At 36.1% G+C, this 23,960-nt stretch overlaps 1 protein-coding gene across 4 annotated transcripts in view; it reads right to left on the bottom strand.

Moving 5' to 3' along the window:
- LOC121859137 (F-box only protein 30-like) overlaps positions 1-23,960 on the bottom strand; it is a 41,457-nt gene that overhangs the window by 1,730 nt on the left and 15,767 nt on the right. For 2 of the 4 annotated variants that reach the window (XM_042355862.1, XM_042355861.1), the window contains exons 5-12: positions 22,766-22,918; positions 20,955-21,172; positions 18,084-18,341; positions 15,408-15,554; positions 13,887-13,965; positions 8,104-8,323; positions 4,002-4,137; positions 238-338 (exon numbers count right to left, since the gene is read on the bottom strand). In XM_042355862.1, coding sequence (XP_042211796.1) covers positions 238-338; positions 4,002-4,137; positions 8,104-8,323; positions 13,887-13,965; positions 15,408-15,554; positions 18,084-18,341; positions 20,955-21,172; positions 22,766-22,918 — 1,312 coding nt within the window. The remainder of the gene's footprint in view (positions 1-237; positions 339-4,001; positions 4,138-8,103; positions 8,324-13,886; positions 13,966-15,407; positions 15,555-18,083; positions 18,342-20,954; positions 21,173-22,765; positions 22,919-23,960) is intronic. The other 2 variants (XM_042355864.1, XM_042355863.1) reach the window with 2 other exon arrangements.

The following is a 23,960-nucleotide window of genomic DNA, read 5'->3' as shown; positions in this document are numbered from 1 at the left end:
TTAAGTTTGCTTCCCTGTCAGTCCCAAGGATACAGTATATTAATTTGAGAGATTCTACAGTAAGAAGAAAAGTTTACTGGTAAGAACATTTTCCTTACTTTTAATTGCTCTAAAACTAGATATTGCTCACAGAGCAGAAATAATATACTGTACCAGTACTGTACAGTATTACTGTACCTCTCTATCCCAAACTTCTATATAACTCAACCTAAGCATTGAGAGAAAAATCAACCTTACCTATTATTGAATGGACAGACTTGTAAATGGTTAGCCATGTGAGTTTCATCCTTAAAACCCCAGTGGTTAACATGTTCAAAAGACTTGCTAAAGAAACGGCGCTGCAACAAAAAATTGGTAATTAATCTAACACACAATAAACAAATTTATTATACAGTATATACAATAATCACAAAAATTAAAAATAAGATTTAATTCCTATTACAAATGGGTCAATGAAGTAAAATGGAGGACTGACCGTGAAATACCATTTTACACCTCAGTCAAGATAAAGTGATTTGTGTAATATCCCACCAAAATTATGGGCTCTATGTGCTGAAAACTCAGGAAACTCCTTAACAACGGGTGAGATTAATTTAGTGATAAATGATTATTGTAACCAGACATTTAATATATAAGGCGTTTATTGTAAGCCGTTTTAAGAAGCACGGAATAGCGAACTCGTTAGCTATTCCGGACTGTCATTAAAAAATACAACATTGTACCACATCTTGGGAATAACTGTTGTACAACACAGTCTTCAGAAAACATTAAAATTAGAAGAACTGTTATTTGGACACAATATGGAAATAAATAGTGAAGAAAATATATAGAAAATTGTGGAAAGAAAGACAAAAAAGGAAAAAAGTCAGTCAACAATAAATAAGAATAAAAAAAAATCGGGCCCATTGTAAAGGTTGGTGGTCCAGACTCTGGGGTGGGAGCTTTAAACCACACTACGAATGCTCTCGTCAAGGTGCTACATTGTTTATAGGTGTTCGCATACATAAACACACAATATGACGAATTTCAAATTCGTTATGTCTTAATTTTTGCACTTACAGAACTGTAATAAACTTTTCACCCTTATTTAAAGTACAGTGGTCCCTCGGTTAACAAACACAATTCGTTCCAGAGGGTCGTTCGTTAACCGAATCCATTGTTTCAATGGAATATTGGGTAATTGGTTCCAGCTCACCAAAAAGTACATACAAAGTAAAAAAAAAATGCAGTAAAGTACACTTGTTTTGAGGTGTGTATGTAGAAGGTTCCTGGTTGATGATGATGATGATGATGATGATGATGGGAATTAGAAGGGGGGTGGAGGAGAAGGGAGATGAGAAGGAAGTGGGGATGGAGGAGAAATCACCTTTCAGGGGACCCATGCTTGATGCCGTCATTTCACCAATAAAATTTTAAGTTCACTAGGTGTAATTCAAGATTATTTTATTTAAATCAACACTGCACTGCACTATATATTATCAATATGTTAACTAAATTTCAGAATGACCAATAATTTCAATGTAAAAATGCAAAAATAATCAAGACACCAACAAAATAGATGTTCACTCCACTGTCAACAAAGCCCAACTGACGCCTGGTGGCTGAGTCAAGCGTCTGATGGGCGCACAAAAAACTAGTTCCCTGTACTGCATATATTATCAATATGTTAAATAAATGTTAAAATAACTAATAATTTTAATATAAAAAATGCAAAAATATTAAAGAGCACAACTTTCTTGATATTTACTCCACTGGAAACGAATGTAAACATAGAACAGATTACTGAATTGGCAGACTAGCCCATCAGCTGATCAGCTGATGCTCACAACAAAACGTGATGTTCATAAGGGTTTCGTTAATCGAAGTTTTATTCGTTAACCGAATTGAAGATCCTTATGGGAGGTAATTCGTTAACCGAAATTTGGTTAATCGAACCATTCGTTAACCGAGGAACAACTGTATCTTATGAGTAAAGATATTAAAGTTTTAATCACAATTGAGTAATTATCAATATTGTTACACCAAAGTCACCAACGGCTAATGAAATCAGACAACACCCATGTAAAAAGGGCGGAGCCTAAACAGGTTTTAACTTGGTGCAATCCTTTTCAATTCTTTCATGCCATACGCTTTGTTTTAGGTCCTATCCAATATACTCCCATATATAGAATTATTTATATTATCATATCAGTCTTTTATTGCATTAAATACCTCCAACTCATCAATATTAATCAAAATATTCTCCATAAACGGCCATGATCCACGTTATTTTCACCGGGAGAAATTGCTGATTGGTTGTTACCTATTTGTGCCGCTTGGGCCCTGCGAAAGACTAACGCTTCATCGAGGTGTTAGCTAAAGTGTCATGCGCACAAATCAAAAGCAACGTCTGTGCATACAGAATAGCTAGTGCGTTAACTATTCCGTGCACCAAAAACACTTTACAATAACTGCTATTTTTTTTATTAATATTATTGTATTTATTGTTTCACCAATAATCAGTTAATTTACTAGCTAATTGGGTGGTTGGTCTGTTCTATGTTAATTTGTTATGACCTTTATATTCCAGTGTTAATACAGGATGAAACCAGAGTACCCATAGAATACCTGCAATGTTTAGTTGTATCACACTTGATAAAATACTTCTCACACCTGTCCTGGGCCAGGGATTGAACCCAGAACACTGTCGTGAAAGATACATGCCTTACCGCTGTGTATCTGTGTATCATCACATACAGTATAGGCCACTACTGTTCTATTTTTACTAACTTATCCAAACATTGAAAGCTTCTGGTTCCACCTCCAAACAGTACAGCTGCAACAAGCACTATTCATGTAGTCTTCTAACATCTCCAAATTTCTTCCCATACAAGATTCTATTTTCAACCATTGCTTTCACTCTTATTAATTTTTTTAAACTCTTGTTGGATTACATATATGAATATCATAATATATCTAGTTCATCTCTATTCAAACTTACATGAAATTTATGTTGTCCATCTCCTTTCAAGTAGAGCATTAAAATTTTGCTCTTTCATCCATTTTAAAGAGTTTCCTCCTTCACTCTTCATCATAATAACCAACAGTACCTGACACTTCATCATAGTAACCAATAGTACTTGACCTGGTTCATACAACATCTGCATATAACAACTCTGATAGCCTCCATTCTATGCAACCATGATTTGGTCTCACCAGTTACCCATTTTCACAGTCACATAATGCACTACCCAGGACATTAACAAGCTGAACAGCCAAGACAAACGTCCAAATTTACATTACAGTAATCCATCGCCAACTGCGGGGGTTATGTTCCTGAAAAACCACGTGGTTAAACCCGAGGCTGACTTATGGGGAAATAGGGGGCTAAGTTCCATGGCTGCAGATAACAATTGTCAAAGCCTAACTAAGTTGCCTGTTCCTTCACTAAACAATGCCTATATTGCACATTAATTAAATTTCAGATGGCATGTTGCTATATAATAAGAAAAATAAAGAGCATGGGCGTGTATGTGTGTGTGAACTTGGCAGGTCGCCAAGTTAGGCTGTCCTTGTAGCTACATCCCCCTAGCTCTCCCTCTACCAGGCCAATTTGTGTTATTGTTATATTTTAACTCGTATTTTTGTGTAGATATACTTAAATTTATTAATCTTATTCTACTGTTACATGCACATACAATTGTTCTTACAGAGAAATACATTAGAATTTGGAGGGATAAAAACATCATACTATTCCGTGGATACTCAAAATTCAATGCCATGGTTGGTGAAATGGTATACTGTACGTACAGAGTAAAAAACGTGGATTCCTGGAATCCGCGGGTGGCGAGGGTCTACTGTACAGCATTTACTCTAGCATAATTCACTCACACATGCACTACTTCCTCATTAGAAAACTATGCCACATTCTTTTCACTAACTACATATTTTTAACTATATTGCTTACTTACAAATTCCAGCTATTTACTTTACCTCCTTTAATTAGCAAAATATAGACTCACCTTCTTGCCTTCTCTCCATCTTACTCTACCATTCTCTAAGTACCGAACCCATTCTTTAATAACAAGGCCTCTTTCGTTGAGTAGTGAGAGGCAAATATCCCTCATTAATCGGCAGGTTAATGAAAGGTTGTTGATGCTGAAACCAATTAAGAGGGAAGAATTAGATTTCAACTTAATTTTCAAACAATAAATTTTGTATGACAAGTACAGTGTATCTCAATCTTTCAAAACTAATATCTTCCACTGATAAGAATCCCCCAACCAGAGCTAATATTTCAGAAATATCTTAACCAAGGATATACAGTATAATCAATAAATATAATAATTCTAAATGGTCACATATTTATATTCTTTGTTCCTAACAAATGAATAATACATTCTGAATGTGCATAATGCAAATAACTAGTGGTACTTTCATACTAGTTTTTAATCCACAGTGAAAAGTAAAAAAAAAAATTACAGCTATACAATTCGTTTGAATAATATACTGTACTGCAATTAATAAAATAATTATAATCTTCTCTTACTTCCAATGGTTCTCTTCTTTATGAAACTCACCTGAGGGGGCAGTCATGGCAGAAATGTCTATATATCTACATACTATATTACAAATGGTAAAAAAATTATTAAATACAGTAGAACATCGATATAACGCGAGATAAGTTCCAAGAAAGGTCGCTTTAAACCGAATTTGCACTAAATCAAAGTGTTGTTTCAATAAAATAATTTAGTTTGGTACATGAGAGAAACACAAAATACTAAAAAGACTGAGTCTACCCAGATGCACCTCAGCCCATCTCCTAGAATAAACAAAACATTGTTTTTTGTAGTATTATGTTTAAAGAAACACTCATAAATCAACACAGCTAAAATTAAGGGATGCAAAATGGTCTGTTTACTGGCTGGGAAGATGGAGGAGGGAGGGAGGGAGGGAGGGAGGTGAGGTGATATGTTTGACAGTTGATCCAAGGACTAGTGCTTATTTATTTATCTGTCATTAAGAGTGACTAAGTTTTTCTCTTATAAAATGTCACTAAACTGACCTGGGAGAATATAAATAAGATTGCTGGAATTCTTAAAAGATAGTGATTAGTTTGAATATAAACATGCTATAGTTCACATTAATCATACAGATTTTAGTTCCAACTAATTTTCTTGAAGGGCTAAAATTTTTATCTCTTGTACAAAATACAGTAAAGCCTCCGATAATAGCGGTCCAACCAACAACTCTTCATATTTAAAACCCTAGTTAATTTAGGACCCAATTCAATTTACGTCCTTATTTCATTTGTATTTACGACCAAAATATAATACAAATAAAATAAAATTACATTTTCATATAAATACTAATTAAATCCTGTTATGTATTGTAAAACGAAAATTAAGAGATCCTTGTGCAAAGAAGCTGCCTTGCTAATGAGTGGTAAACAACAGTCAGAGCTTCGCGGGCCTTTTGTTTTCACGCATCTGGAACATGAACAGGATAAAAACTTTCTCAGATTTCTTACAGCATTTTTGCATCCCTATTCAACATGAGCAAGAGAGCAAGTGATGGTAGTGTTGTTTCAAAAGCTAATAGAAAGTGTATAAGCTTAGCCGAGAAACTAGATGTGTTAAAACGATATGAAAAAGGTGAGAGGTCTGTGGATATTATATGGAGCAACCAATGAACATATTTTCTGAAGTGGATCCATTAATAGAACAAAGCATTAAAATTTAAATAAATGCAAATGACCTCTACATAAAGATATATAATGAGAAAAGAAAGCAGCTGTGCAAGTTTCTTTCGACAGCTTTATTATTCGAAGGCCTAAACCATGAACTTCAGCTACACCATCATAAGCAGCTTCAACATCAACTTCAGGTTCAGTAACAGTTTCAGTAACAGCTTTACGGAAAGCGACAGCTTCAGCCAGAGTTAGACCTGATGACTTCGTCATCTGAGTAAAAACTCGCACAATATTCATTGGCTGTCCTTATGTTTTAGACTTTACCACCATTGGTGAGTAGAATTTTTATTTTACATTCATATATATTTCTTAAAATATATATGAACAGTAAATAAGCGTTGCTTTCATATTCATATGTAGAGAAATGACGATATGTTTTCACATGTACGCACTTACTGTTCATATGTTGGCGTTCCCAATTGTCTTGCTTTATTTCTTTACCATTATTGGTTAGCTACTTCGAGTGTTCCATTTATTAACATTAAATAGAATTACTTAAAACATACATACAGGTATTAATTTTTTTTAAATTAAGTTCACTACAACTACAACCAGGGTCTTATTTTCTTTAGTTTCAGGTGGATGACTGACATTATGGGTGTAAACACTGACAACAATGCCGTTTCTTATCCTCTTGTGTGTTTTAATATTCTACGTATTATTAATGAATTGCATTGTTCGTTTCACATATAGAAACATTAATTCAATCAAATACATATTCAGTAATATCAGTCTCACACAATATTCTACATAGAATTAATTTCGATATCAATCAAATAAATATTCAGTAATAAACAATAATGAATCTTTTGTACATATTCTTAAAAAGATAAATGTCGCTGTATCCTTAAATGTGCAAGTATACTGTATGTTGGCGTTCCCAATCCATCTCTTTTTTTTTTCTTTGCCATTAATGGTTAGCTACTCCTATTGTTCCATTTATTAACATTAAATAACGTTACTTAAAACATATACAGCTCCTCCCCGACTTACGACGGGGTTAGGGACCCAAATCCAGGTCGTAAGTTGAAATGGTCGTAAGTCAAAAATGCTTAAATAATACATAGAAAATCTAAAATGGGTGTCTCTTTTTCTTCTCAGCACCACAAAACTCTCACTTTTAAGATTGCCAGCCATTTTAAAGTGAATTACAAACAAAAATTTTGTCAGTACACAGCGCAATCACTGACGTTGGGACTCGAAAATACATAATTTGACAAAATTTTCGTACGACTAAGGCAGTAGTATGTCCAGGTGGTCATAAGTCGAGTAGGTCATAAGTCGGGGACGAGCTGTATATTAAATTTTTTACATTAATTTTACTACAGCTACAACCAGGGTCTTATTTTCTTAATGTTCTCGTGTAGAACTATCGTCCCGGACTCGCGGCTGTAAACACAAATGAAAACAATGGCGTCCCATCTCCTCTTGTGTGACCATATTATTATTCATTTATATTCTATAAGGTGCATTCAGAAACATTATTTTAAGAATATAGTTTGCAATTTTCATTAATTGTATTGTTTTGGGGGAAAAGAAGGGTAAAAAGCCATACAAAAGATATGAAAATGTCACACTTGAGAATGCATCTCATTATCATTGCTTTATTTTAATGGTAATTAATGATTTGCGATACGATGATACACCTTACACTGCAATATTGGAGGACACATTAACGTCGTTATTTGAGGCTTTACTGTATATGACATTTATATTCAAATTATTCGCTGTTTTGCAAGGATTCTAGCAATGCAAATTATATTCTCCTAACTTTAGTCTGTGACAATATATAAGATAAAAAGTTTGAGCCTATAACCACCCAACCCTGGCTGGGAAGATGGGGGGAGGAGGGAGGTGACAGTGACACGTTTGGTAGTTGGGGTCGAAGGTCTAGTGAAGCATTTATTTGTTTATTTATGTCCTTTAGATTGATTTTTTTTTTTTTAATAAACTGTCACAGAAGTGACCAGGGAGAATATAATTAACATTGCTGGAATTCTTATAAGTGATTAATTTTAATATAATCATGTTATAGTTTGCACTAGACAAAATTTTAGTGATCATTTAGTACATTATTTTGAGTATATGTACAGTACAGCTTTGCCCTTAGGACAGTGTAGCATGCCCAGAGAAACATTAGGCGCAAATTTTAAAATATGATGCGCCAGATTGACTCGTGCAAAATAGGAAAGATTCGCTTGAAATTAAAACATTATCCTTAATTGTGGGTGTTGCTTTAAATCAATAATCTTAAATTGAATTGCTTTAAATCGACGTTCTACTGTAATGTTAAAGAAAAAAATATAAAAAGATGTAGAAAAACAATTTTGTGATGATAAAGAACAAAAAATTGGAAAAATTCAGTATATCACCTGAAGCCATCTAAATATCTAGCAATATTCTGCAGTACTTCAATGGGTAAAAATGTTAGGTTAGTGCTGGAGGCATAATACTGCTCAGCTGTTTCGTAGATGCCAGTGCGGCAGTTTTCTGGGATGGATGTCATTGTTTTCTGTGCAGATGTGAGACGCATCTGACTGAATGAGCTGGTAGTTTTTTCAACACTTGGTGAACGTGATCTTGGGAGGCCACCTAAGTATATAAAACATTAATTTACACAATAACTGATAGAATAATCAATTTCTTATTAAAAAACATGCATATTATTATTTATAATGTAAAAAAGAAAAATATAACACAGAAAAAGGGGTTAGAACTTGAAATCCCTTTCTATATGTGAACTGGGACTAAACAACTCCTCATAGCCAGACAAGTCTAATGGATGAAAGCCTGGGCACCAAGACTCAATTTGCTGACCAAAATCTAAAATTTTAAGAAATTTGGAAATCAAAATAGTGCTTACCTTCATATCAGATTCCAAAGGAGATAGTTGGCACTCAGAAAACCCACAACAGAGAAGGATGTAAGAGTGCTTTGCCAAGCATAAACATGTTTACTTCAATCCATTTTTAAGTAGGTTACCAAATACTGTATCTCATTTTTAGCTCACATCAAGAACCCAATATAGAGAAGGGAAGGAAGCAGAGTTGCTCAATCATGGCTTTGTTATAAAATGGGATTTCAAGATCAATCCTCCAATTTTAACCATTGCTGTAATTGAGCTACTCAGAGTGCTAAAGTCGGCTAAAATGAAGGACTCATACTGAAAATCTGTTTAAGTACAAAATCAGGTCATGAATATGTACATCTAGACTTTTTAGATTATTTTCCAGTAAACCCATAGACCAAGGACACTAGTGTTTATCTAAAATTCACTCATTTCCCCACAATAATCAACACTACATGAGAGATAAGAGATCACAGGTTGCTTTAGATGAGAGATAAAAGATCAGTTTACATTAAGAATTAGGAATGTGAGATGTGAATTTGTGTCACTCATTCTTTCTGTTGAACAAATCGTCCCTCATTTGACAATGTTGTAAATCAGATTCACACACTAACAACCCCTTAACCACAACCAAACTCTGATGAACACACAAGGAGAGAGGAACTATGTGGGTCACTCCTCACTGGTTCTATGATAAAAGGGGTTTTCAGGATCAAACCCTTATTTACATGACAGTGGGTCAAGCTAGATCATGAATCAGAAGTCAACTATCAAATAGGGAGGAAATGGTAGTTTGTTTCCTATATAAAAATAAGGAAACAGACACTCACCTTACAAACTCCCCATTGCCTACATAGAATTCTAGTGTTGTAATAAGCTACATGAATGAATTCCTAGCACTCAGGAAGATGCCTCGTGATGAAGGGACATGAAGATCCCCAGCAAGGTAGCTTTGCAGAACAAGTCCTGAAAAGTTAAAAAAGTGCCAGTTGTTGTAGAGTATACCAACCATGAAATTTGGGTTTCTACATTCAGAACTGCTATCATCAACTGACCCCCCCTCGAACTAGATAACCAGCACATACAAAACATCCACACACATTCCTTGTAAAATTAAGGACAGGGGTGTAAGACCAACGCCCGTATTATTAAACAACATCTTCCCTTGAAGAGGGTCGTCGTGTTTCAACCCGAATTTTAAGCTAAATGAGTAGTGACGGACACTGCAGTACTGTACTGTACTTAACGGGTTGGTGTGGCGGTAAAATTAACAAATTCCAATATTATAAATTTGTAATATTTGAAATAGTTAATTTTACCGCCACACCAACCCGTTAAGTACTACACTGCGGGTTGAAAAACGACGACCCTCTTCAAGGGAAGATGTTGTTTAATAATACAGGTGCAAGCCCCTTCCCCCTCTCTGACTCAATGTCAGAAATGGCATCAGAAAAAGTTTCAAATAAAGCTGATTCAGAGCGGAAAAATCACTCTGTTAGGCCAAAAAGGAACCACTCGTGTAAAGATACCTCAGACCTACTTTAGCTTTAAGATCACTTGCAGCATCCAGAGAAAGGGTGGACACAGATGAATCTGATCCCAGCTATTCCAGTACCTAGTGTTAAGGAAGCTTTTTTTATTGTGAACAACTTTGAAGGTCAATTGGTTCTTAACCTAGATGTATCTTCTTCTTAGCTAGCTCCCCTCCACCCTCCCTTTTGTCCAAAAACAGACTAAATGAATTTAGAGAAAAACACTAACTCCAAAGGAAAAAAAAAGAAAAGAAAAAATCCCATTAAACTCGACACAAATCTTCAAACACAAGGATCAAGTAGGGCACCTTACCTAATCCTGAACTCATAAAAACTCTCTGATCACAGTCTCTTAATCCAAGCTGATGACAGAATCCCCCTACACTCACATCCAGCTACAAAGGACCAAGTCCACCCAAATCTAAGAACTCAAATATAAAAGTAGAGGCACTTAGTTACCAACAAGTGTGCAGCATGTGAGCAAGTGAGCATCCATCCAGGTGCTCAGGTGACAGGAAACTGAGCATTGACCTAAATAAAAGTGGATCACGATACAGTATACGTGTTTATGCGAGGCAACAAACCCTCAGACGTCTTCCTTTTGGACACCTTCATGCGAAGTGTTCAATTGAGAAGGAAGTGGCTATTTAGCTGGGAATTCCTAACTGGGCAGACTGGAGGCTATGTAGCCAGGAAACCAATCGTGATGAGCTGTTGTGGTCAGTGATTGTATTCTCAGCTAATTCAACTACCATTCTCGCATTACACCATAGGTAAAAATGTATTGAAAGGATTAATCTAATTTTAAGTTAATGTCATTTATGAATTGAAACGCCCTGTGAAAGTTGTGTAATGCTGGAAACCTATGACTTCACTCTTGACCTCTTCTAACAGCCAGGTATCTCTGTTAAATTCAAATATAAAACATTTTTTCCCACGTGACCTCATGTTCCTTGGTGGACAGGTCAGAGAACCTGCAGACCTTGGCTTATGAGCTGGATATTATATAGATATACTGTACTGTACTCTGTAAATCTCCCTCTATACAGTGCCTGTACTTAGTTTGGTTGAATTGTGCATACTGTATTTGTGTATAGATGTAAAGTTTGATACATAGCAAGATGCTGAGAATTTAACCCCTTGTGTATGGGGTCCGCTGTGTACTGAATAAAATCCTCTGGCATTAGCTAAATACATTTTACTGATATACATCATTTCACATATAGGAAGAAATTTTCATTATACTGTACATCATCTGCATCATAAGAACATGAGAATGGAGGAAACTGCAGCGGGCCTACTGGCCCATACTGGGCAGTCCCATTTACACCCAACCCCTATCGCTCATATATCCACCCAACCTATGTTTGAAGCTATCCAGCGTATTTGAGTTAATGATGATGTTTGGTAACTTGTTCCATTCATCCACTACTCTATTTCCAAACCAATGTTTACCTATTTTGCGCCTAAATCTAAATTTTTATAATTTCAAACCATTGTTACGAGTTCGCTCCCGGTTGGATAGTTTGAGTGCCTTTGTAATATCACCTCGATCATATCGCCCCTTACTCTGTGTCTCTCAAGGGAGTGCAAATTAAGATGCTTTAACCTGTCTCTGTACTCAAGGTTCCTAATGCCTGGGATTAGTCTTGTCATTCTCCTCTGAATTCTTTCTAGGGATTCTATATCCATTCTGTAGTATGGTGACCAGAATTGAACTGCGTAATCCAAGTGAGGTCTCACAAGCGCAAGATATAGTTTTAGGATGACCTCGCTAGTCTTGTAACTAACACTCCTTTGTATGAACCCAAGTACTTTGTTAGCCTGTTTTAGACTAGGTCTGTGTATATTTCAATGATACATAAATTGTGTTTAAAACATCTAGTATAATGTAAAACTAACTATAATAAGTAATAAAAGTGTCTTACAAGTGTTAAGTTTCTACCACATCAATATACATCAGTCATGCCTGACACAACGGCCAGCTGATGCCATTGTTATCCATTGTTATCTGTAAGGAGCCACAGACTTTGCAGAAAAGTCATCTCAATGTGCTAGTGTGCCTTATGAATAAAGACAATACTATAGACTGTACAGTAATATAAAGATATAAAAGAAAAATTAAGAGAATAGGAATATATTCTGTGTGGAAGATGGAGTTTATCTGAGAGCAACAGATGGTTTGGTAACCCACCATGACTCGCCGGACTACTATATGCCTCACCGTGGACATTTAAATGTTCCAACACCAAAAAATAAAAGTTTAGATAACTATATTCTGTTCTTATACAATGGGGGGTTTGTATGTAAAGAAATCGAGTGAAAAATATTTATAAATCTACCTTAGTTTAGTCTTGGTGAAGGAGGGAAAGATTATTATGGTGGCCTGGGTGTGTAGCCATGGAGAAAAGATGGAGGGTGGCAGGGGAAGAAGGAGGGAGTGCTGGCTGAACTGAGAGGAAAACTTTCTCCTGCGATCATCAGCCCAAGATCCTTTTATAATAACAGCATGAAATTTCACCTAAATTCCCGTATTATTTAGGTTCCATTGGTACCTGGTTAATAAAACATTATTGTAAAATAATAAATTCTCCCCCAAAAAAAAAAAATACCACACTCAACCCCAGATGAGATATTGCATCATATTATATTCCTGGTTTCTTGTTTACAGAGGTGGAACAGTATTGTTTTTGCCCTCCCTAACAATACTGACAGCACACATCATCTCTCAAGTACCACTGTTGTCACTGCTCAAGAGGGTTGTTTACCACAGGATCTATCTTCAGCACTTAGTAAATAATATTGTAGTGTATTTATGAGAATTTCATAAATATTATTGTAGTGTATAATGCATCTCCACATGCCCTGGTTTTATTCATTGATCAGTTGTATAAGTGTACAAGTAGCAAAACTGAGCCATCCTGTATCTCTCAAAGTAATAAATAATGTTGTTTGGAACGTATCTCCATATAAAATACTATACAGTATGTTCAAATGATACCATTATAAACTGATTAGCTGAAAGTTCTTTCTTCAGGAACACATCCTGAGCTTTAAAGGGTACTTGCCAATACTTGCCATCAGTGCATAACAGAGACATGATGGACTGCCCAAGTGGCTAACGAGATGATCAGTGGCAAAAAGAATAAAAGTAAAAGCAAGTAAAGTACAGTATTACTGTACATGTTGGAATGCATATACACACAGTACGTACCCCTAATTGCATTAATTCTTAAGGGAAAAATTCCTCATTTTACTGTAAAATTTTTCACTAAAAGTCACGTTTCTCTGGAACACATCCCCAATATATAACGAGGATGCCCTGTATTAAAAGCAGTGTCCCCATGGTGAAGGGATTAAAATTAAGATAACTTAAATTTATATAAATTCTTTCAATACATTATTTTTATAGTAAGATATATATACAGTATAGTAAATACAGTACCTACAGTGTAATGTTAGAATGGCACATGACTTAGCCGAGAATACTATCACCGAGCATACCAGCTCATCACGATTGGTTTCCCAGTTATGTAGCCTCCAGTCTTCCAATTCATAATCCTGAATGAAAGTGAAGGATAAATTAATTTTCCAATATGAAGTATTACCTTTTTAGACTCCAGGCCACAAGTTGGGTCCTGGAACTAAGAAGTTTCAATACTTAGGCATGTCTTGTTATAAATAGTTGTTCAATCCCAATGAAAAGTCATAAAAAATAAAACCATGTACATAACTTCAATATTTAATAAAAATTAAGGTGCACCAATATACCTACCACACGACGCTGGCTCATAGTCAAGTTTTGGTCGGATGCCAAAAGCATTAAGACTGTGACAATAAACCACATCACCGCCCTATTAGAGGAAAATATGTTGTGTCAGCAAATTCATGAATGCACTGTACCTTGAATTGCACTTTATTCACTCATTACAGACATAAAAAGCAGATATACAGAAAACTTTTGAAAAATGAAAATTTATTTAGTCAGTTAAAACTAGAATGGCTGGCTACTCTTATACCCCTAGAATGACTGTCATGGTCAGTTTTACCATTTCACAGAGAAAATAAAGTATTCACTGACATATTTATAAATAAATTAAAAAATATATATATCTTAAAATGTGTACTATACATATTTACACTGCCATTTATTGTATCATCTTTTATTGTAGTTTCTTTGCAAAAGATTTTTTATGATTACCAAAGAAAATTGTAAAAGAGCATTTTCAGTGATTTATGTGGATGCCGAACTGGATAAAAATTTATCCCACTGAACCCCGTCATAATGACTCCAATTTACAATATTTTGACCTATGACGAGTCATTCAGAAACGTAACCCCATCGTAAGAACTAACAAAGGTTTTACTCATCTTTAAATAACTGTACAGGCAGAACCAGAGTTACTAAGATGTGATTTAAAGAAATTCACATTTATCATAAATTTTTTTTGTCCCATACATTGATTTACGAGAGAAACCCAGAATTTACGAGGAAAAAAAATTAATCACAAGCAAAAGCACAAGACCTTTAATGAGACAGATTTACTTTTGTATATACTGTATACTAAGTGTTGACACAGGAAGGCTACTGCATAGTCAGTGACACCAAATCTGTGGGATGCTTGGTCAATTGGAGCCAACAGGCTGTGATGTATTCTTTAATTTCGTGCAATTTTCTTCACCTTTAAACAGTTTTCTTTATTTTTCCATGCTGTACCATAAAGTTGGACATTTCTTACAAGCTTTATAAACAAATAAACCATTTAAGCACTGTTTAATGAAATTTTCACACCAAATATTGTATCTGTAGGACACTCGGTCAACTGAAGCAGCAAGCTGTGATGTACAGGGGGGTATTCTTTGGTATGATGAAAAAAAATCTACATTTGACTTTATTTTTCCATTGTGTACTAAAAAACTAGACCACTGCATATTTATTGCTTGTGTTGAGTAAGTAAATAATTATTTTAAATGATGTATTGAATTGTACATCTTTTGTGAATGTTACCAGTCCCTACCTCATGAAATAATCCGAACCTATTGTATTTTGTTTACTCAACAGAATAAAAACCACCATTCTGTATCACTATGTACAATTGCCTGCAAGAGTAATGTTTCAACCCTTGGTGGTGATTCTGTACATGTGACATCACGTTGATGAATGACAAGAGTTTCCTACAACAATTACAACAGTGATTTGTTTATAATAGGGATAACTAATGTTACTCATGTATGGAAGTATAGTAAATAGTATCTAAGTAATTCTCTCTACACACATCAATTCATGTAAACTGACCTTGTGTCCTGGATGAAGCCGCTTAGATATGTAAGGACAACCAAACACATGCAGGGGACACCTGGAGATAAGCCACCCATCAAATCCTTCCTGTATTTCACTATGAACATTCTGATAGTGACTGCTAAACTCGGAGCGTCGTACCTCCTGAAGAGATTAAAAAAAAGGTTCAGGTGAAAGATTGACCCTGATATACCATTTTATGGCCAAGTCAGGGACTAGGCAATCAAATCAAGTATTTTGTGTTTGTGTTCACTAGGACCCACAACACCAAATATTTGTAGCTGGGACAAATCTGCTGCAACTAAAGCCCCTAAAGCCCTAAAATTGGACCTTTGAAAACAAATGCTTTTACCTCATGGACAGTAAAGAGACAAGGCATGTAATGACACTGATGCAAGTGTGCACCTTGCCCTTCTGCATCAACCATAGTGGTCTTCCAAGCTTTACAGTACTCTCTATTCATTTTTGGAAGATTTCCTCTCCAATCCATAGGAAGAAAGTTGTTTTCCAATCTGCCTAGTTCTTGGTTCTGCCATAAAATGGGAATACAGGATCAATCTTTCCTTTATGCTCAAACATCCTTTATTAGGCATCTCAAGGATCTGAATTCAGCAGCTAGTGGAAGATGGTACTAAATTATTTTACAGCCAATATGATTTTTACAGCCAATATGATTTTTACACCCCTAAAGGAACATTATCCCTGCTTTTAAACAATTTATAGAGAGGGATAAGACAACCTTAAAATTTACCAATGTTATACAGTTCACCTGTGTAGTTCCAAGTCGAACAAAAGGTTCACAAATGTAAAACCTACGGACCATAGTTGGTATTTATAACATTTCTAGGTGCACTTAATCACTAACAATTCCTGAATGTCACTCCTAAATTGGAGAAAAATTCTAAGACTGACTTATAACGCCTCTTGGGTCTTAAGAGTTCCGCTTAGCAGATGAAAAACTTAGGATTCCTCGACAAGAACTTTTAGCGAATTTAGAGTTCTTAGAAATCAAGATGGCTGAAGGTCAACAAGGTTGAGTGTGCCTGCTGAGAACTTTTCATTCCCAATAAGACACTCTTAACACTTTTAAAGACTCAGAACTAATTCAAGGATAAAGACTAGATCATGCAGAAATATTGTTTATTGTAAATTTGGTGAGAAGGATCTTGGAAAGTCCTACTAGGAGTGCCTTTGCCCTGATAATATCTTTATGATATTCAGCCACAAAAAAATGCAGTTATGGAACAGCAATGACTTTGGACCATCACAGCCTAACATTGTAAAGCAAAATGCTGAATGAAAAGGTTTATATTACCTAAGAATGCAATATCATGGCCCTGCAGCTTGAGTGCTAGGTAGCTGCAATATTACGGCGATGGAGCTACTTCGGTACACATTGAATCGTCATGGGGGGACACATCAACATGGCAAGGAGACACATTGACTAGACTAGGAGACACTGAGGAAGGGGGATATAACAGCTATGATTCAGCCATGAACAATTTAAAACAAAGTGGCTCCATGGCCATAATGTTTTGGCCACCAAACCCAAAGGCTACACGGCTGTGATATTGCAAACTTAGATAATAGAATCTATATCATTCAGCATTTTGCATTACAATGGCAAGTTTTTCGACAGGTGAAACTTTCTCTAACTTAACTACACGTAAATGAAAAGGTGCCTGTATACCTAACCCATGCAGAGACCAGGTAATTTTACCAGTCTATGATAAAATTCATATTCAATAAAGATACTTTGACCCCACTTTTCCTATACTGAATACAAAACAGTATCTTTTATCATGTCTGCCTTCTCTTGCATCTGTACTTTATACCTAAATCTATACTATACTAGTACAGTATCTAACAAAACATAGAACACATAAAATGTTCAAAACATTAGATGAGAATTCTATGCACTAGTATCAAATTAAGCATTATTTGCTTGCACTAAGGAAGATGAGAAATTTCTCTTCATTTAACCCCCACGCACCGGGGTATGGGTATACTGTATTCCCGAAAATGTTAAAATTAAATAGCAACAATTCTGATTTTACAAACTGGCCATGCATGACATAAACAGAAAAGAAATACTGTACATGTACCTGTACTTACCATAGGTTGATATCACAGTGGCTAGGAAGAGTCGAGAAGGTGTGTGAAGTGACGTGTGTGTGATGCAGTGGGGTGTGGTTTGCAATACAAGACAAATAGCACTGATTTGTAGGCAGTATGAAGTACAGGACACTTGTTTTATTATATCATTACTATTTACAATAATTATTACTGCCTCCAGTAACTGATCACGAATCTGCTAATGGTCAAGAGTCTCCTACTACGCTTGCGCTTGGGAGTTAGAACCACGTGGTGAGGCACATGAAATCTAAAGGAGAGATCCCTACATCACTAAGCTGAAAAGCTATTGATAAGGGAAACCGAGAGGCTTGCAAGTGTAAGCGAGTGAAAGATAAATGCCTACTTATCTAGCCAGGTCTGTGTGGCAATTCAAATAGTACCTGTACCACAAAATTACAAAACATCATATGACATGAAACAAAGCCAAGGGGTTAAAGACAAGGAGAATTAGTTCTCTTCCAAAATCAGGGAATCCAGCTAAAGTTAATCTTAAAATATTAGGGAACATAGATACTTTTAAGAAGAAAAGATTCTCACCTGCATACATTGAAAGGTAAACATTGGCCTTGGTTTTGTCTGGTGCCGAGAGTAGTGCTTTAAAGTTAGTTCCATTGTAAGACCTTTGGATGTTAATGGAGCTGGTGGAGGAGTTTGAAATCTTGCTCGTTTTCCTACTGGTCGACCTTGTTCATCAAATATAATATTCAATTTATCTATTGTGTCTCCTTCTTCCTCTTCATCTGATTCATCATATCTTTTGTATGCAAACTCTCCAAACTGATTACGTTTTCTAACCTGAAAAGACCACAAATTATGAGTTTAGCACACCCATTTTACATAAATAAAGTGATTCATGTAAATTATTCCTCACATATTTCAGTTATCAAGCACGCTAACAATATCTATTTTCAGAACTATATATAAATCAATATAAAAATTTTGAAACACTACACTTTTTATATATACAGTACAGCACAGTGAACCCCTGATCTACTGCACTATTTGGTGGAAGGGTAGTTCATTAGACCATAAACTCTATTGGATCGCGAAATACAAATTAATGTTTTTAAATTTGCGGTTACAGGTACCCCTCGTTTAAAAATGGGTCGCATTCCTGAAAACTTAACATTAAAAGAAATTATCACTAAATGAGGGATAATAGTGAAGCACAGAGGGCAAAAAACAGGTTCAAATGGTAAACACTGAGTAGAGTACTCCCTCCTTTAAACGAGTTCATCATAAATGGTTTTGAAATTTAACAATTCATTTATTAACACCATAAATTCTAATATAAACGATATGGTTCTCTGATTTAATGAGAACAAGTTGAGCATAATTCAAACACATTTCAAATTGCATACATCAAATATGTGCAAAAAATTTTATACTGTATAATAAAGCGCATATAATAAACAATTATAGCAGACATTTTACAGACAAAAAATAGCTCCTTCCAACACTCAAATCATCCTCTGAGTGACATAACACAGTACAACATGACAGTCACCCAGCTGAATCTGCGACAAGTGTGACTGCTGCCACGCTGCGCTGTGTGTATGCCATGATATCACATTGGGGGAGGGTCTGGCTGGGCTGGTATTGCAGTTACAACACACTGCCTCCAGTCATTCATTGCCCACACATACACACCCATGTTCTTCATTTTTATTATTTTATAGTTTTATATATTTTCATTACAGCTTGAACAAAAGGGTTTTGGTTCCACTAAAACACTTTCGCTATGTAGATTACATTCATCGAAACAATTTTTCCCATATAAATTAATGTAGTAAAGTGGGATGTGTTCCTATACTAAGCTCTATGATAGAATAATATACTGTACTAAGCTCTGTGACAAAATAATAGCAAAACATCAAAATACTGAAGATAAAAACAATAAAACATGTAAAACATAAAGGTACATAAAAGAGTTGTTCATTGTTGTTTGGGGGAATATTAATTCATTCACTCCAGTAACGATACAAGGTTTTTAATGTGTTATCGTTGGAAACTGCATAGTTTATATAATTTGTTTATCACTGAACCCATCACCATATGTATTTCTCTTACACTGCCTGGCTATGCTGGCAATGGGAGTGGTAAGTGGAGTGAGTGACCCAAAGTTGAATGTCATCTGCTGTTGTAACTCTCCTCGCTCCCTGCCATATTTCACTGGATTTACTGTTATTATTAGTGTTTTACTGATAGAATAATACTTAATAGTAATTAACCATGGCATCGTAGCCAGGTTAGACTCATCACTGTAACCACCAGGCTACTAGGTCAAGCTGTGAGGTGTTATGGTTGTTTTTCAAATTTGTTTTTTGGTAGATACTGTATATGTAACTTTCTTCATTTATTTCTACTCAGTTACTTGTACACACCATCCTACATACATATTGTGAAAAAAAGTAAAAGAAATAATTGTCCTAAGGGTAAACACATGAAGGGAATATACATTTCTTTGCACACGAGTTAGCTGGCTCAGTGAGGTAGGGGAAGAGGGCGCAGAGGGGGTTGCTAGGGAGACGGCGGAGGTAGCAGTTGGTCTCTGTTATTATGGTGAAGCAGAGAGTGTATGCAAATGGCGACTGTTATACTTTCATTTGGATTTTATTTACTGGTTTGGCAATACAGTATTTTTTGTTGTACAATAATTTATTATGAATGACAGTCACAGTAAAATGAGTGAGAGAAGCAGTGTTGGTGAGATGCAGTGGGTGGGAGGGGAGAGAGGTGAAATTATGATTTAGGTGGAGCTGGTGGTGAGAAAGCAGAAAAGTGGGGGCGACTTACCTTTCGTAATGGTAGAACATTTTTATGTTAATCGGCAAATGGGTAGTAAAAACTAGCTTTCGTGATATTGGGGATTCGTTCAAAGGATTAACATTTAATGGTAACTTCCTGTATTTTTCCAAAATTTTTATAGCTTTACTACATGTAACAAAAGCAACATGCCATCTCACAGGCCACCTCTTCCCTGGTTTTCCCACATCATAGTGAGTTGAACATTGTTAAACTGAATTTTTACCTAACTTTCAACAAAAAAAGGGTGTTAAAAATTTGATACTGCTAATTTGAATTATAGTTCAGTGAATTAACGCTAAACAAGGGATACCTGTATATGGGAATGAACTGGAAGAAATTGGTATATTTTGAAAGATGGTCAATATGGACACAATATTTCAATCAGCTGTAAATGTGATTACAAGTGCAATATCAAATGCTCCCAATACAGTACAGTACATTACAGTACGCTGTATCTGAAAATGATCATGATACATTAAAAGTCAACTCGTGGTGGAAGTCCAATTCTTTTATGACAAAATGGACAACAAATTTACTGTTTCCATAATATGGATATTATCATGCACATTAGTAACTCTACAAAATTGTTTCACTCAATACCTTCTCCACTCGTGGCTCTTCTTTCCATTTAACCTGCCCAGGTTTCTTAACGGAGAGTCGCTCTCGCCATACTTTACCCATCTTAAAGTCAGGTTCATCTGGATCATCGCGGCAAAATAAACACAAACCCTTCATGATCCCGTGCGAGCAACACAATGCAGCAATGTCATCTGTATTGGGTGATGCGGCTGATGGACCTGAGTTACGCTTCTGCATGTCTAGGGAGAGAGATATATACTTATACTCCATAATGTAAATAATACTGAAGGAACAAAACAGTGATGAAAACTACAGCACATTTAATATATACTAAAAGTGTTCATATAAAATTACATCAATAACTTACCGGTACGTGCAGATTAAAATAACTGAATTAGAGATTAAAAATTCCTGCCAAATTCTTCCTTTCATATTAAGGTTAAAATCAATGTAACTGGAATTTGACAGCTTCATACAAATTTTAAGATCACTAAAATTATAATGAAACAGGAATACAGTAATAATACTGCAGTAAGAATAGTACTGTATTGACAATAACATAATACAACCTACCAGTATGATACTCCAGATGATCGGTAATGGTGTAACTAGCAAATAAATACTGTATTGTGGTCTCATTATCATATCAACATAAAGAAAAGTTGGGTACGATAATCTAACAATAATATATAAAGTGAGAAGCCTTTCATTACCTCAGGGTGTTGTGAACCTGCCTTACTTGCTGTTCAAACCCTGTGCGTTGGCACTAGGATGGTCCTACAGTCTTTTAAAACATTGCTTCAATATGCCTGTTGGCAACCAGGTCACAGAGACCATCCCCATGTCTCTGTTGCATTTTCTGTGCTGATGTCCAGGGTTTGCAATGTTCTGGTTTTACCCAACAGCTGCCATCAAGTAATCACAGCTAACCCAGACAAGTGTGGATAAATCTATGTCTGAAACAAGTGTGGAATGAAGTCTGTCTTTCGGGCTCTGATGAGTCAAAGTGTCGTGTTTAAAGTTTACCTGTTAACATTTTCATCCCAGCTCATACTGCTCTCCTGTATACAGTACCAAAGACTGTAGGCAAGAGAAGCCCAGTTTAATGATTGCATTGACACTCATCATTAGCATCATCAATGTTTTACAGTAGTTTTAAACACTTGTGTGGATTAGCCAGACAAATAATTCCGTTAACCCTAAAACAAGCAATACATTGGAACAACAACTCTGCAACCCTCACTACCTAATTTTAAGGGGAATCCCATTGCACATACAATATTTTAGAAAACAACACATCTTCTAGAATACAAATTTCCACAACATTTATTAACACAAGTAGTTAACAACATTCACAACATGCTTTAAACTGTGTTATTTTCCCCACCCTTACTAAAACAGATGTGTTCTCCTATGGAGTTCCTTTGTACACCTTTTGGAAATTATATTAAAATTGAAAATTAGGATATGGATATGGCTTACCGTACTGGGAAGTTCATTTTAGTAAGAAATAAACATGACATTACTGTCTTAATACGTTGGTCACCTTGACATTTATAAAAATTGATGCTACCTCCAACATCTGAGATTTGTGGCCCAGAGAGGAAAGTGTTAAGGATAAATGGTTGAGGAAGTGTCTTGATAAAAATTTTGATGACTGGCAAGAAAACATTATAATGTGAACAATCTTGAATTGCCTGAAATGTTTATATAAAAATTACCTAATTGGCAATGTAGTGTAAATTAATTCTTTACTTTACTATGTACATCAAATTGAATGTGCAAAACTGTATTATATGCAAAAATTTACTGAATTACTGTATATCATTAACCATAATCTGAAGCAGCATCGTTGACATCATCCAGGGAGTTAGGGTTGGTGAGGGGTTGAGTGGGTATGGGTGTACCCCTTCCCTCACTACTGCTGCTAGATAAACCCTGCTTCTTGCCCCGTAAAAGCTCAGTGCACACAGACACAGAAAGACCTGGGAAAGCCAAGCATAATATCAACTAGCAGCGGTTACAATACATAATGGGTTAATGTTATCCATTATGATTTATTAGAAAAATCAAATGTTCCTACAATAATCTCTAAAGTAACAGTGAAAACTAAAGAGCATAACTTGTTTTTGTTAAGTAAAATACAGGACATAGCAATGGATTAGTAACAGGGCTTTGGAACACTATACAGTACCGTAACAGTTACTGAGTACACATTACATAAAGGTGAATTGTTCATGAAACTTCAGCTTTTAACTAAGCAGAGATAAAACTTGTTAATATCCCCTAAAGGCTTGAGGATTGAGGACCAGGGAAGCCCCAACCTTCTTTTGAATACAATACTGTACTTGAATGTGAAATATATTTACACACACCAATGGTGCCCAAGAGACCTCCCTAGCTATCCACCCTAAATATCTATATTTTATTCTATTCAACCAGTACAGTACATTAAAACATCAGAACATCATAAACAGGCAAACATGCCAAACAGTAGAATCCTACCTGTCCCATGCTGATCAACCTAAGCCCCACCTGCCCCATGCTGATCAACCTAAGCCCCACCTGCCCCATGCTGATCAACCTAAGCCCCACCTGCCCCATGCTGATCAACCCTAAGCCCCCACCTGCCCCATGCTGATCAACCTAAGCCCCACCTGCCCCATGCTGATCAACCTAAGCCCCACCCTGCATGCTACCTGCCCCATGCTGATCAATCCCACCTGCCCTGCTGAAGCCCCACCTGCCCCATGCTGATCAACCTAAGCCCCACCTGCCCCATGCTCATCAACCTAAGCCCCCCCCCTGCCCCATGCTCATCAACCCAAGCCCCACCTGCCCCATGCTCATCAACCTAAGCCCCACCTGCCCCATGCTCATCAACCCTGCCCCCACCTGCCCCATGCTGATCAACCTAAGCCCCACCTGTCCCATGCTGATCAACCTAAGCCCCACCTGCCCCATGCTGATCATGAGCCCCACCTGCCCCATGCTGATCAACCTGAGCCCCACCTGCCCCATGCTGAT

The sequence above is a fragment of the Homarus americanus genome, unplaced genomic scaffold (genome assembly GCF_018991925.1).
Source record: "Homarus americanus isolate GMGI-L3 unplaced genomic scaffold, GMGI_Hamer_2.0 scaffold50924, whole genome shotgun sequence".
Classification (NCBI taxonomy): Eukaryota; Metazoa; Arthropoda; class Malacostraca; order Decapoda; family Nephropidae; genus Homarus; species Homarus americanus.
This window is presented reverse-complemented; position numbering and strand designations above follow the sequence as displayed.